The sequence below is a fragment of the Mus caroli genome, chromosome 5 (genome assembly GCF_900094665.2).
Source record: "Mus caroli chromosome 5, CAROLI_EIJ_v1.1, whole genome shotgun sequence".
Classification (NCBI taxonomy): Eukaryota; Metazoa; Chordata; class Mammalia; order Rodentia; family Muridae; genus Mus; species Mus caroli.
This window is the reverse complement of record NC_034574.1, coordinates 107,687,382-107,702,054: the sequence shown is the minus strand read 5'-3', so window position 1 is coordinate 107,702,054 and position 14,673 is coordinate 107,687,382. Positions and strand designations below refer to the sequence as shown.

The following is a 14,673-nucleotide window of genomic DNA, read 5'->3' as shown; positions in this document are numbered from 1 at the left end:
AGGTGCGGGGCTGAGGCAGCACAGACACGGTCACTTGTATTTAAGTTGCCAGCCTCACAATTCCTTGCTGATCTCTGATCTCATGAAGCAGCTCACGTGTGAAAATTGCAAAGAATACTCAGGGTCTCTGGGTGTCAGTGTCTAACCAAAGTGAGCTGGCACCAGGCAGCCCGGCCCACTCAAGGCCAACATCACTGATGGGTCAAGGAGAGAGAGGTCAGGTAACAGCCATGCAGAAAAAGACTGACCACCAAGGGAAGCCAGTGGGCCTCAGGGAGTGCCCTTCTCGTGAGGACACTGATCTAGTCCAAGAGGTTGCCGGTTTCTTGTGATACGTTAAATTAGCAGACTTACCATGGTTTGGGTCCCTTATATTTTTTTAAAGATGTGCTTGAATTGTTTAGAATATCAAAAATGCTACATACTAAAGACATTTTTATCCTAATTTTTCTTGTTGGCGTTTTGGAAAGCATTGGTGCTGGGATTTCCCCTGGTGGACCTCACCTTTGCTTGCTTTGCACTTTGGGCTGCTTCCATGGCATCTCCTGTCACTTCCCCATTTGCAGATGGCTCAGGGCCGTGTGAAGAGTCAAAGTCAATGTTCTGAATCTCTTTCTCGAGACGGCCTTAGAATGACCCAGAGTATTGCTGGTCTGCACATGTTTTCTGGCCCCACCGTGACAACTCTCTAGGCGGGTAGACTTGAGTTTCTCATGAGCCTGTAGGTTATCCCGGAAGGAGGAGGAGTTGCCATGGCTTCGCCTTGCAGCCCTACTAGCTTTATGTCCTCACAAGGTCGTGTTACGTTGGTGTACTTGACTTTGCTTTGTTTGTCTGGTGTGCAAAAACACAGACCCACTGCCAAACATTTCTTTCAGCTTCAAACTCTCCAGAGTGAGAACTCAAGCCTCAGGAGACAGGCCACAGCCAGTGCCTGTCAGGTGCAGACTGGCTCTGACCACAAGGACACTGCAAGCCACTCGTCCCTAAAGCGCCGTCCATCTGCCCGGGGCAGTAGACCCATGTCCATGTATGAGACTGGATCAGGCCAGAAGCCATACCTCCCAATGGGAGAAGCCAGCCACCCTGAGGAGAGCCGGACGAGACTTCAACCCTTCCCCACACATGTGAGTAGCACTGCTGTGTGTCCCATTTCTGCTGTGCAGTCTGACTGTGTGTTCCCTCCTGGTCACGCCAGGCTTGAGGACTGAAGGGGTTTGGCTAAAGTTGGGCGTTCTGGCTCTCGCTCAGCCCCTCCCCTTCAGTTCCTCTGTTTCCATGATGTCATTCCCAGGCAGCCTCTGTTGGCATGTGTTGTGTAGAGCTTCCTTCCTGAGCTCCACAAACAGAAGCCAGTTGTAAAGGTCACTGGCAGAAGTGTCTGTCTTCATCATAGGCAGAAGCTGGGGCTGGAGACATGGCCCAGTGGTAACCACACTGGCTGCTGTCGCCGAGGACACCCAGGTGGCACATAGCCCACTCCCAACCAACTTAACTCTTGCTTTAGGGGATTTGATGTTTCCTCTGGCCTCCCAGGGCTCCGCATGCACATGGCACACAGACAAGCAGGCAGAACACTCATACGTAAAATGATCTTTTTAAAAACAACAGAGTAGACAGAGGCATGCCCTCCTTATAAGCTGGAACTCCCCTGTGACTGGATACATGGAGTTGAGAGAGTCTGGGCTTCGGCAGCCTGGTTACTGACCTCACCTAGGCTGGTAGCATGACTTGGACATCTCATAAAGATGCAGTGTAAGCAGCCATTATATCAGCACACTCAGGAAGCTGAAGCAGGAGGATTGCCTGGACCACATAAGATCTTATCTCCAAAAAAAAGGAAAAAGAAGGAAATATGTAAATAATTGAAAATGTCCATCTGCCCACAGTGTCTGCTCTGTGGCAGGCTCTCGCCGACCACAGTGGTGCACGCGTTGGGGTGCCAAGTTTTCAAACATTAAACTATTCTGTCATTTGGATCGATCTATTGTGAAGATACCGGTTTCCACAGAGTGCTCCAGACATAAACTGCCTTACGTAGTTCTTCCTTCAGAGTGTGGTATTCATCCTTTGGAATGTCAAAATTATTTCTTCAAAGTACATAGAGTGCTTCAATAAGCTTCTTAGGGTAATGTGAAGCAGATGGTAAGATCTAATACATTCGAGACTTTAGCAGTGTAAGACTGCAGTACCGTATGTATCCAGGAATCCATTGTCTCAGCTTCTCTTTATGTGGGTTTAATGCTTGAAGACCGGTCACTGACCTGATGTTCTCAGTGAAAGGAGCCTCATTTTCATAGAGCTGAGAACAAAACTTAGGCAACCTCACCTTGGTAGCTTACACAGTGCACTTGATCCTAGAGGAAGTGGGTGTGAGGCTGTGGCTGTGCCGCCCAGTCTGACCTGAGGACCAGGGTGATGTGCACATCTGTTCAGAGTCGTCCATAGCGCTGTGTGGTCCTGTCCCTCCCAACCCAGAGCAAGCGGCACTATAGGCGCTAACAGTGAGTGCCAAGTGTAGCTGCGATGGCGGTAGGATCTCTTCCGTAAGCACAAGTGGCCTCTTCAGTGCAGAGTGGTTTCCAGCAGGCCACTTGCCTAATTAGGGATCATTGCCACAGCTGTCACCGAGCTGAGGGACACGTGGGAGCTGTGCGGTGGGAGGTGGGACGTGTTTGTTTTATGTTTGTTTCTCTCTCCACTTCCAGATTGGGAGGAGTGCACTTGTGGCCTCCTCTTCGTCTCTGCCCTCCTTCCCCTCCACACTTTCCTGGTCCAGGGACGAAAGCGCCCGAAGGGTTAAGTACACTCTGACTGGTCTGCCCTGGAGGAGGGCCAGCACCCCTTGGCTTTGTGCCCCCGCCCCTTCCTAACTGCCCTCATCCTGCATGAAGCAGCTTTGCTCCTGGGTTCTCATAGCAGCAGGCACATGCAGCCGTGCACAGCCGGCCTCTGCGCCTCCACGCTGTGTGCCTTCCACGCTGCCTCTCTCACCTGTCTAACCGCCTCACAGATCACCTAGAGCACATCTTCCGAGCACTGTCGTGTTAAGCAAACGGAGCTTGAGCTAGCTACTGGTCACATAGAACAGGGCAGTCCACCCAGGGTTTTTGAGCTACAGTTATGAAATTAAAAGTATATTTGGGTTAGCGCAAAAGTATCATAGCTTTTTTCTTCTAACTGCTGACTTACTTTTTGTTAGCACCATCATCTCTGACAAGCCCCACCTCAGTTGGTACTGTCATGCAGAGGAGAGGTGGCTACAGGCTTAAAGCTGTCCACTTGGAATGGTAGGCCGGACCCTTCTGCTGGTGTGTGACTCACGCCGGTGGCCTCCCTAACACCCACTTTTAAGAAAGGCAGCTAAGAGCCGGGCGTGGTGGCGCACGCCTTTAATCCCAGCACTCGGGAGGCAGAGGCAGGCGGATTTCTGAGTTCGAGGCCAGCCTGGTCTACAAAGTGAGCTCCAGGACAGCCAGAGCTATGAAGAGAAACCCTGTCTCAAAAAACCAAAAAAAAAAAAAAAAAAGGCAGCTAAAGGGTGCAAAAGATTTAAGTGACATGGTCCCTGTTCCCAAAGGGACATTGTGTAAGAAGAAAACTGTTTTCATGTGCACAGAGAGCATGCTGATTTCCTCTTGTGGGAGACTGGGGCAAGCCTGAGTGTTAGAGGCCTGCCCTTTGGCTCCTAGCTCGGTCTGTCTGTAGCAAGGGTGAAAAAAGGCAGGGAACTGCAAACAAGACACCACCTTTCCCAGCAAACCCCCGTGTGGGGAAGAGGACCCTGTGCACTGCCGGGGCCACTGGCTGACCAGGTCACTCTGAGTTTCCTTACAGCCTTTGTGAAGTCAGAGGACTTCTTGAAGCTTGGCACTTCTGGTGTTCTGAGCAGCCCTAGAAGTGCACTGTAGTCTTTGTTCCAAATGGTGGTTACGGAAGAGCATAGAAATAAGGAAATCCCCCATTTTGATAATAATGATGTTGAGAGTCAGGTAGGTTGGTCTTACCATAAAATTTTGTAGTTTTTTTGATTTGTGGTGTGGTAGCTTTGAAAGGGACCAGTCACTGAAGTGATTCTGTGCACAGTGAGCAGTGACGTCATCCAGGGTCCTCTGAGCTCCTCCTGGCAGCTCTGTCCTGGCTTAGGTTTCTGGGGTTTGTCTGTGCAGAGAAGTAAGAGCAGCTACAAGGTAACGCTCGTGTTAACAGCTTTAACACTCCTGGCTCTGCATGCTCACTGTAACTTCCATAAACTTAAATGCCGGCTCATTGAAGTGCTGTGCACTTTGACGGAGGAGGACTTAGTCCGTCAGTACTTGTGCGCTGTACTTGAGGAGCGTTTCCTGAACGCGGTTAGTGGAGGTGTGTCACTCTTCTGAGATCCTCAAACAGACCCTGGCACTTCTGATCACTCTGGGTAATGTATTCCATCTCCAACTGTCACCGTGACATCAGGGGAGGCAGCAGCGTCCCTTAGAGAGATACAGGATTCCAGGACGCAAAAGATTGCTAATTTAAGACAAACACTGTCTCAAAACCCAAAATGTAAGCTATGGAGGGTGTTAGCACTGTCTTCTAGATTTCTCTCCCCACTGGAGCAGTTTCAATGAATGAACTGTCCAACATAATTAAAATTCAGTTTGTGTGTGTGTGTGGGCGTGTATGTCTGAAATCATTTTTTTTTTAAGTAAAGATTAGTCAGACATTCCTTTACAGGTAGAAAAGGTCTTAGGGGGACAGATTTCGGAACTCAGGACCACCAGACCCTGCTCTCTGCCCCTGCACGAATACCGTGTCCCCTCTCTCTAGTGTCAGTTACCCGCTGACTTAGCCACAGAGCAGGAAGTTACGAACTTCACTTGATAGCCTCATAAAGCGGCTAGCCAGCACTTACCACCTGCTGGGTGAAGTGCAGTGTGTGGAAAGGGTCTGCTCAGTATCGTCCATAGAGTGGGAAAGAGGATGTCCAGGGGAAAATGTGAGGGCCTCGGGAGGAGGGAGGGGGAGCAAAGTGGAGCAGGTCTCAAGACGCCACTCCTCAGCCGGCTGAACCCCAGGCCTCGTGCAGACTGCCCCACCAACTTCCTCTAGCAGCCATTTTTCTGAATAAGGCTGCACATCTCATGTGACTTAGCAAAGCCTCTACAGTCGCAGCCTTCACCACCTTTCCCTGCATCAGTTAAACCACCTAGCCGTGTACTTTAATAACCATGGCTTGACTGCAGGCTACACGGCTGGAAATAGCTAATCAGTAATCAGTTTAGATTGCTCATCGGCTTATGCTGCCATCCAGGTGAGGGGTTGTCACACCTTGAGATGAACAACGAGAGAGGTTTCTTCCCACGCTCCAGACCAGGCTCCTCCAGAGGATGCCATCCGTGCCCACCCCCTCACACTGACAGGCCCCACCTCTAGTGCTGCTGCCAGTCCTGATAAAGCTCATTTGTAACCTCCACAGTTAGACCTAATCTCTGTATTTTCAGAGGTCAATATTTTGGAAAACGAGTAAAGTGGTTTGGAACTAAGGCTCTTCCAGGGCTAATCCATGTGGTTCACAGGCAGCAGCATGGGGACTCACAGGCAGCAAGGGGGCTGGCTTCCTTGAGAGCTCATGAAAACCCTCCCTTGGGTCAGGTTTTAGCAGGAGCGGTCGGTGCAGGCTTCCCAAGCATGTAGTAATGGAGGGAGCCGCAGAGGGCTCCTGTCCTCTCCTCCCGCAGACTGTGCCTGAAGGTGGGCAGCTAGCTTATTCTGGTCCTGTTCTCTTCTGCTGTGAAACCAGGCAATTAGAGCCTGCTAAGTCCAGCTCTGAAGTGTGTGTTCAGATAAGTGTGTTTGTTACTGACTGCACGGCACGGGTGTGCATGTGTGTGTGCACGTGTGGCTGTCAGACTGTGGGCGGCACCGGGGTCTGTTTAGGACTCGTTAGTGAATTAAGAAGACATGGCGCAGAAGTCGAAAAGGCACTTTTGGACCTACTACTCACTCCTCTTTACTAGATTTCCAGTAAAGGGCTGGTTCCTGTACCACATGTGCCCTGGGTATGAAGGTGACAGAGCCTGGCAGGCGGAAGGATGCTCAACACTAATGGGGCCCCTTCTCCTTCTAGGCCTCCAGACTGGAGAAGCAGAACAGCACCCCGGAGAGTGACTATGACAACACTGCCTGTGACCCTGAGCCAGACGACACGGGGTACGTGTGTGAGGCAGAGGGAGCGGGGACACGGCAGGCCTCAGCACCCCCAGCCCTGTGTCTATGCTCATAAACTATGTCTTCTGTTGCTCACACTGCAACCTTCGGGCTGTTTGCCCTTGTGCTGACATGCAGGATCCACTGTGCCACACGAACGTGAGCCACAGTCCACCTTGGTCTCCCAAGATACTGCCTGCAGGGATGGCTGTGTGTAGCTATGCCCCTCTGTCAGCCATCCCCTCCGCCTCCTTCACCCTGTCCACAGCAGCACTAACCTCCCACCCAGGAGAAAGGGGAAAGCTCCTAGGATGGCTGTAGGTGCCGGGTGATAAGCAGAGCCCATGAGCCTCCCACTGAACAGGAGAAAGCAGACCACAGACACAGCCTGCTTGAGTGCCAGTGGTGTGAGTCACAGACGCAGGAACCTCCGATGCATGCTTATCATGCCATCAACATGCAGCTCTTACCTGTCTGCAGGTCAACCCGGAAGGGACGGCAGCGGAGCATGCTCTGGCAAGGTGATGGCTTATTGCCAGACACAGCAGAGCCCCACTCGGTCCCCAGCCCTGCCCTCCCCAGCACAGAAGACGTCATCCGGAAGACCGAGCAGATCACCAAAAACATCCAGGAGCTCCTGCGAGCAGCCCAGGAGAACAAGCATGACAGGTATGGGCCGCCGCTGCGCTCTGGGAGGGGGTACCCAAACCTAAGCATCATATTAGTGTGGTCCTGTACTGCTTTCATCATGTTACAAAGTAATTTGCGGGCTGGAGAGATGGCTCAGTGGTTAAGAGCACTGACTGCTCTTCCAGAGGTCCTGAGTTCAATTCCCAGCAATGACATGGTGACTCACAACCATCTGTAATGGGATTTGACGCCCTATTCTGGAGTGTCTGAAGACAGCTACAGGGTACTTATGTATAATAAATAAATAAATATAAGTAAATAAATAAATAAAGTAATCTGAAAGTAAATATATCTAGAAACAAAACTGCAGTGTACCAGGGGCAGGAGAGAAGCCACCTCACAACTAGCAAGCAGGTCTGTCTTCTAGCCAATGCTGCTCCAAGATTCCCTGAGCCAAAGTTTGCAGAGCTGTCCTGAGTGGAGCTACCTGAGAGCTGTCTGCTCCCTTGTGCACATAGAGTTGAGCATGTTAACGTGGTATAAGGTGACTGTACCTTCCTGTACAGAGCAGAGTGCCCACAGCCTCTACCGTGCACAGCACAGCCTGAGCTCAGTAAAGAAGTCTTAAACAAGAGCCACGCCTCGAGGGCTCCCATCTGACGGGGCTCTGTGCTTGACTCCTTACACAGTTAGAAACACTGCTGGGCTACAAGCTGCACTTCACTGATCACTCTCTGATGGTGTCAGAAATATAAATGGGTGCCCTGTGGCCATTTCTGCCTTCAAAGATTACAATATGGCATTTGCTTTGATTTGGGAAGACTTTTTATTTAGAAATCCTGTCAGCACCTTTTTTTTTTTTTAAATATTTATTTATTATATATAAATACACTGTAGCTGTCTTCAGACACTCCAGAAGAGGGCGCCAGATGTCATTATGGCAGGTTGTGAGCCACCATGTGGTTGCTGGGATTTGAACTCTGGACCTTCAGAAGAGCAGTCGGGTGCTCTTACCCACTGAGCCATCTCTCCAGCCCCCCTGTCAGCACCTTTTATGATTTGATCGCCTTTGCTTTGAAGGCCAGGAGAAAGCAGTGATCCTAGAACCATGGGCTTATGCTCCTGAAGCTGGAGCCAGCCGGCCTAGAGAACTCACTCTATTAATGTCATGGGTTCTGTACCTCCACTGGGACGCATGCTGAGCTGGGGCAGCCTGACCCCTCTGCCTCGGTATCACACGTGTCTGTGTCATGTCACTCACGGTTGCTGAGGTGAAGGCTTGCCAAGGCGCACCTGCACCTCCATCTGGGTTCCAGCTAACGGAGTCCAGGAAGTCCCCTCACTGCCCCTCATCGATCCTGCAGCCTCACTTGCCAGGGTCACGTGTCTGTCATCTCACCAACACACACACACACACACACACACACACACACACACACATGCCAGAGTAATATAAAATTACAAATAAAGATGGCTTTTAATGGATTTCATCAGAAGTTAATTTTATAATCTAAAAAAAACAGGGAAAGAATGAAAGACTGTTACTTGAGGCTTTGGGTCTGTGACAGTTAGGAACAGCTTTGCCAGGCCAAACCTGCCACAGCCTTGGCTGTGTTTCCTTGCAGAAAGTGCCCCCGAAGTGCTTTGCTCTCCCTGTGCCCATGGCCCTCCCAGGCATTGGTCAGTCCTGCACAAGGAACCATGGCTCGGTGGCAGTGTTGCCTTAGGAACTGGCCCTGGGGCCTGTTGGTTTGTGTCCTCTAGCACACAGTCAGTCCTCAGGCTTCAAACCTGCACAGTAGGCTACAGTGAGTCAGCCATCTGCTGCTCTGTCAGTGCTGAAGGTAAGAGTCCTTGCAAAGCCCTCTCTCAGCACACGGCAGCCACCATGCCCGTGGAAAGAGACAGAGGTGAGAGGTCGCCTCCTTGCTGCTGAGATCAGATTGTCTGTGGGAACAGAACTGGGGGGGGGGGGCTCAGTGACCAGCAGCAGGACAGTGGCATATAGGTGCCAACTGGGATTTAAGGAAGTGTCCTCAGCCCTTCAGTTGTCACCTTTATGGACCGTGACATGGACCCTTGCTCCTCATTCTAGACATCTGATGGCAGGCACCAGGCGTACAAGAGCCGTGGCTCTCTCACCTGTCGCCCCAGTCACAGACTACAGATTTCAGGCCTAGGACTGTTTGTCTCGGGGTGAATGTGTGTTCGTGACAGGATGGGGAGCCTGCCGTCCAGCGTGCACATAGGGCAGGGACAGCCTCCACCCCTTCATTAACCAAGTAGAGGTGGGGCCTGTCCAGCCTCTGAGGACTCTACCTCTCAAGTGTTTGAGCTGCGTTTTAACAGCCTCTCCGATATCTTACAGCTATATTCCCTGCTCAGAGAGGATACACGTTGCTGTAACCGAGATGGCAGCCCTGTTCCCCAAAGTAAGTTCTCTTCCTGTTTATCTTCAAATGAGCTGCTAGGCGCTGCTTCCTGGCCCTGTGTCATCTAGGGAGGAGCCCAGAGCCCGTGCACACCGGGCAAGCACAGCACCGCAGAGCTTCAGCCCCTAACCTTCTTCTCACGTTCCTGTTCCACGTTGTTTTCAAGTATGCCGTCTCACGGGGCTTTGAGATGTTTTTACCGTGCATGAACATCGGTTTAATAAGGCATCAATATTTAGGTCAGGTGCTGCAAGGCAACGCAATGGAGTTTAGGATATAGCACCTAAACTTCTCTTCGTAGGCCACAAGTTGCAAAGCTGATAATGTTTAAAATGCCCAACTAGATGGGTGGTGATGGGGCATGCCTTGGGAAGCCGAGGCAAGAGGCTCACCTGATCTACAGAGCCAGTTCCAGGATAGCCAGGGCTACACAGAGAAACCCTGTCTCAAAACAAAACAATAAAATACCCAGCTGAAAGCAGTCAGACTTTCTGGGGCAGCTCAGGTTGCTCTTGGGAACGGGCTTACTCCGTGTTGCTGGCTCCCCACCCTGCAGCCCCCAGCAGACGGCTCTGCTTTCATTTCAGAAACCCAAGTCTGACACAGTAAGGACTTCCCTCCGCCTACTCACGTCCAGTGCCTACCGGCTCCAGTCGGAGTGCAGAAAGGCTCTCCCAGGAGACTCCAGCTTACCCACAGATGTGCAGCTGGTCACACAGCAGGTCATCCAGTGTGCCTATGACATCGCCAAGGCCGCCAAACAGCTGGTCACAATCACCACCAAAGAGAACAGCAGCTGAGCTCGGGCACTGTCCGCCTGCCTGTAGACTACACACGAACTCTTCAGATTTTTACAAAACATTTAATGATTTCAGACTTTTTAAAAGAAAACTCAGTATTATTTTTTGCATGTTTTCTAACAGATTTTTGACTGTAATTTAACCCTTGCCTTATTTGTGCCTATTTGCAACTTAGTTCTGTCCTGTCAGATTGTCACCAAGTGCTTAGGTCATGACCCCATGTGTTCAAAAGTCATTTCTCCGTGTGTGTTATAACTTTCCTCTCCTTTACAATCTCTACCCATGCCTAAAGCTATAATTGATATTTTTAGTAAAACATTTTCTTAAGAGATAAGAAAGTTGGATTTAAAAACAAAACCCCCAGCAGCAGCATCCGTTCCTTCCAAGCATCGTGCAGTCAGTCAGGAAATTTCCCTTCCATCCTGTGGGGTCTCGGGGTTTGGGGTCTCTCCGTGTGCACGGGGAGCAGAGCTTCCCACTTCCTAGAGAGAGTGCATCTCTTGGGAGTGACAAGGAGCGGATCCATTTCTAACTCTTGTATCATGTTAAGTGTTGTCTTATTTAATGTTTTTATCTTGATTTTCTATCTATAAAGATTTTACCATCATGCTGATGTCTCCATAATGTCCAAGAAAGTAGTTACAAACCCACCCTTTACATCAGCTTCCAGTCGGTTCCATTCAGAGCAGGAGCACTGCCCACTGCCGGGGCCTGCTTCCCCCCAAGCCAGACAGTTCACTCAGAACCCTGAGTCAGTTTCACAGGCCGTGCTGCTGACATCCTCCGCACGGCTCCTCTGGAAGGATGTCTTCCCAGGTAAGACGCAGGGCCTCAGTGTCCCCATCCCCTCAGGGGCAGTTCATGATTAGAAATCCTGTGGCGCTGCACGAAGAGTTCCCCGTGTGCCCTAGCTGGTGGCAGCTCCCCCACAGCTCCCCAAGGGCAGAGGTTGACACCCAGGCCACCACAGCACTGGTGCTCGATGTGCTGAAGGCACTTTGTCGTTTGGAATGTTTGACTGTTGTGGCTTCACTGCATCACTTCTGCCTGGGTGGAGCTCTGGCCCTGACCTGAGGGAGCAGGCAGTGGCTATGTCGCCAGCCAGGTGCACAGACAGCCAAGGGACCCCACCCAGCCTGTGAGAACAGCAGCTTCTCCCACTCATAACCCTCATGCAGCTGTAAAGTAGCCTGTGGCTGCCAGTGCTTTGGTTTTTCAAGGAACCAGAAGTTTGAGTTCTGTCATGACATTTTTCTTTTCTTTTTTTTCTTTTTTTTTTTTTTTTGGTTTTTCGAGACAGGGTTTCTCTGTGTAGCCCTGGCAGTCCTGGAACTCACTTTGTAGACCAGGCTGGCCTCGAACTCAGAAATTCACCTGCCTCTACCTCCCAAGTGCTGGGATTAAAGGTGTGCGCCACCACTGCCTGGCTTCATGACATTTTTCTAATCAAAAATGTGGACAGTCAATCCAGACATGCCCACTGAACAGGCTGCCCATCTCAGCCTCTGCTGGGGTCTGTAACCTGCACATGAGTGAACCTGTCAGCCAGCCCCGGAAGGCAGCATCAGTCTCCCTTAGAACGACCAAAGTGAGGTGACCTCAGTGTGCTGAGCCTGCCTCATGGTCCCTCTTACAGCACGGCCAACGCGTCCTGGAGACAGCATCACCTCAACGTGAGGCTCACAGCTCGGAGGAAAAGCTCAGCGCTCCAGAGGCCTGCCCACTCTTGGATACATACAACCCTAAGTGCTGGAGGATGTCCAGCAGGGCCTTTTAGAAAGGGGCCAGCCACTGCGAGCTCAGGCATCCTCTCTGACAAGCTTTTCTGCGTGCTCCGAGGACGACTACTCTTCCTGGCAGGCTCCCTGGAGCTGGTTCCAGCCTGAGCTGGTTCCCACCATCCCCAGGGAGAGCAGGCCTCTGTTGGAGGCTTCCGGGAAAAGAACTGTTAGAGGTGGAGTGGTGTCCTCCCGTTAAGTCATGAAGAAGGACGCTGTCCTTGAGAAATCAAAGAACATGGGGCCAGTACAGTGTTTCCAGATGCTCTCAAGAACACCAGAGTCAGTCCCATGTCCTCAGGCTGAAGGCCCTGCGTGGAGGCCTGAGGAGACAGCAGGAGGGGCCCCACACGGTCCCCCCTGAGACCTGGGGTTAGAGCACACTGTTCCTGTAGGCAAATGTGTTTTGTCTCAAAACTCACCCTGGCCATTTTTGGGTTTTTTGCATGTGGGTCTCATCGCCTCGCAGGAGTGAGCTCTGCATCCAATCTGGCTGCTCTCTCCCCTCTCTGGGATTCTGCCTTCCTGCCTGTGTACCCCACTTTCTAAGATGGAGAGGATGAAAACACAATTAATGGAGCAGGCCCTGCCTCAAGCTCTGTTCCCGGAAGGCACCGTGGCCTCAGCACCACGGTCTTTACTTGCCAAAGACAAAGTCCAGTGTTGCGTGTACTCGGGACTCTTAATGGCACAGCGCAGGGGCTCTGCCCTGACCGCAGTGACCTCCATCATGGAATGCATCCTGAAAGCCACGTTTTTCATCCTCCACGGCTTCCGTGGACTCGCAGTGCAGTTTCCTTTCCTTCCTTGTCCTAGCTGGCTATCACCCACGCTCTTACAAAGCAAAGTGCTGCATAGAGAAAAGAAGATGCATTGCATACCTGGTGTTAAGCCCCCTCGCTCCTCCTCCTCTGGTGGCTTCTCAGTCAGCATCCTGAAGTTACTGTAAAGTCCTTCTGGAATCTGTGCCCCACTGGTTATGCAATAAATCGTCTCTTTAAGTGTGTGGTCATGTGCCCCTCTAGCTGGTGGATATTTCCAGACTAGGTAGGCTGGGTGGGTGGGGGGGGGGTTGAGATTTGGTCTTTTGTTATCTATTGTAATGCTAAGTGCAGGCTCCCAAAGCCTGGTTGTCCCAGAGACAAGAGAGTCCCCACTGAAGACATTAGGTGACCCTGTCCCCAAGTTAACTCTGACTGGAAAATAAAGATGCCAATAACTGGGCAGAAGAGACATAGGTGGAGTTTGGGTTTCAAGGGCTTGGGATTGGAGGAGGATCATGAGGAAAAGAAGGCAGCAGGAGGGGGAATGAGAGCAGCCATGGGTTAGGAGGAAAGAAAAATGGCTCCGTGGGCTGGCCAATTGGAGTTAAGAGGAGCCCAGATAGCCATGGGCAGTGGTGGCGCATGCCTTTGACCCCAGCACTTGAGAGGCAGAGGCAGGCGGATTTCTGAGTTCGAGGCCAGCCTGATCTACAGAGTGAGTTCCAGGACAGCCAGGGCTACACAGAGAAACCCTGTCTTGAAAACAAACATACAAACAAAAATAGCAGCCCAGATGAAATATAGTAATAACTTGGGGTTGTCGGTAGGAAATAGATTCTAACAGCATAGAGGGGGTAGACAATGGCCTGACTTTCATCCTGTTTAAGGCTTATGGTGAATATGAGGGTTGTTTGTGTCTTTCATCCAGGAACCTAAACAAAGTCAGGGTAGAAACCTCAGACCAAGATTAAATACTTTCTGCAACAATGGGGGCAAACTCCCACGTGGCTGATCTGTAAGGAGGCATGGTTTAAGGAGACATGGTCTCGGCTCAGTCTTCTCCTTCCTATGTTCTCTGTAGCCTGTTTGTTTTGTATTTGAGGCAGGGTCTCATGTAGCTTAGGTGCACCTTGAGCTGTCATTCCCCTGCCTCTGCTTCCTGAATACTAACTGGGATTACAAGCATGTGCCACCATGCCCAGCTCTTCGCCCATGTATCCATCTAACCCGGTAAGCTTACCCCAGTCATTTTTAGGTCGGCCCAAGCTGGCCCCGTGCATGTGCCCTCCTTCCCAACAGGCAGTCGGGTGATAAAACTAGGCCCACAGTGGGGCCAACCTTAGCCCCACCAGCATGTTTTGAGAAGTGACTTGGTACTTCAGATGAAAGGAGGAGGAGACAAAAGGACCATTCCTGGGCTTCTCCAAATGAAGTCTAAGCAAGATGGAGTGTTAGCATATACCCTGTGTGGCCCAGCTTGCCAGGAGGGAGGGCCCACAACCCTCAGGTTGGAGCCAACAGCTCAGAGTGCTCCTGAGCCAGGTTCCCAAGACCGCCTGCAGAGCTGCTGAGCCTATCCCACGCACACCCTGATCTGACTGCATGATGTGTGCTCTAGAGCTGTTGCCACCACCGCCGCCGCGGCCGCCACTGCAGGTCTACACCATGCCAGAAGGCATTGTGCTGCTGCAGGCAGACTCTTGTGAAGTCCATGCACCACACTTCCCCAGCTCTTGGTCAGCCATCGTAATTCTAGCTGCAGTTGGCTGTGTCAGGCATTGCTCTGTTCCTTAGGTGGGTGACTTCTTGGGAGTACCGGGGAGATACCTTAGCCAGTAAAGGCGCTTGCCTCGCAGCCTGATAACCTGAGTTTGATCCCCAGGTCCCACTTGGTAGAGAAAATCAACTTCTGTGAGTTACCCTCTAACCCCACGAGTGCACTGTGGCATGTGTACACCCACGGACACACACAAAATAAACCCCTACAGTCTTCACGCTAACTCACGGAGGAAGGTGTATCCATTTGACAGGAGAAGAAGCCAGCACACAAGGAGGCAAACTCCCCCAGCCTGGGGAGGGT

General features: G+C 51.3%; 1 protein-coding gene across 11 annotated transcripts in view; it reads left to right on the top strand.

Annotated features, from left to right (window-relative positions):
- Git2 (GIT ArfGAP 2) overlaps nt 1–12,830 on the top strand; it is a 45,492-nt gene extending 32,662 nt beyond the window's left edge. For 6 of the 11 annotated variants that reach the window (XM_029477205.1, XM_021163987.2, XM_021163983.2 and 3 more), the window contains 6 exons: nt 879–1,127; nt 2,709–2,798; nt 6,110–6,192; nt 6,670–6,858; nt 9,188–9,251; nt 9,839–12,830. In XM_029477205.1, coding sequence (XP_029333065.1) covers nt 879–1,127; nt 2,709–2,798; nt 6,110–6,192; nt 6,670–6,858; nt 9,188–9,251; nt 9,839–10,051 — 888 coding nt within the window. In that variant the 3' untranslated portion in view covers nt 10,052–12,830. The remainder of the gene's footprint in view (nt 1–878; nt 1,128–2,708; nt 2,799–6,109; nt 6,193–6,669; nt 6,859–9,187; nt 9,252–9,838) is intronic. The other 5 variants (XM_029477206.1, XM_021163988.2, XM_021163985.2 and 2 more) reach the window with 1 other exon arrangement.
- The last annotated feature ends 1,843 nt before the right edge of the window (nt 12,831–14,673 follow it).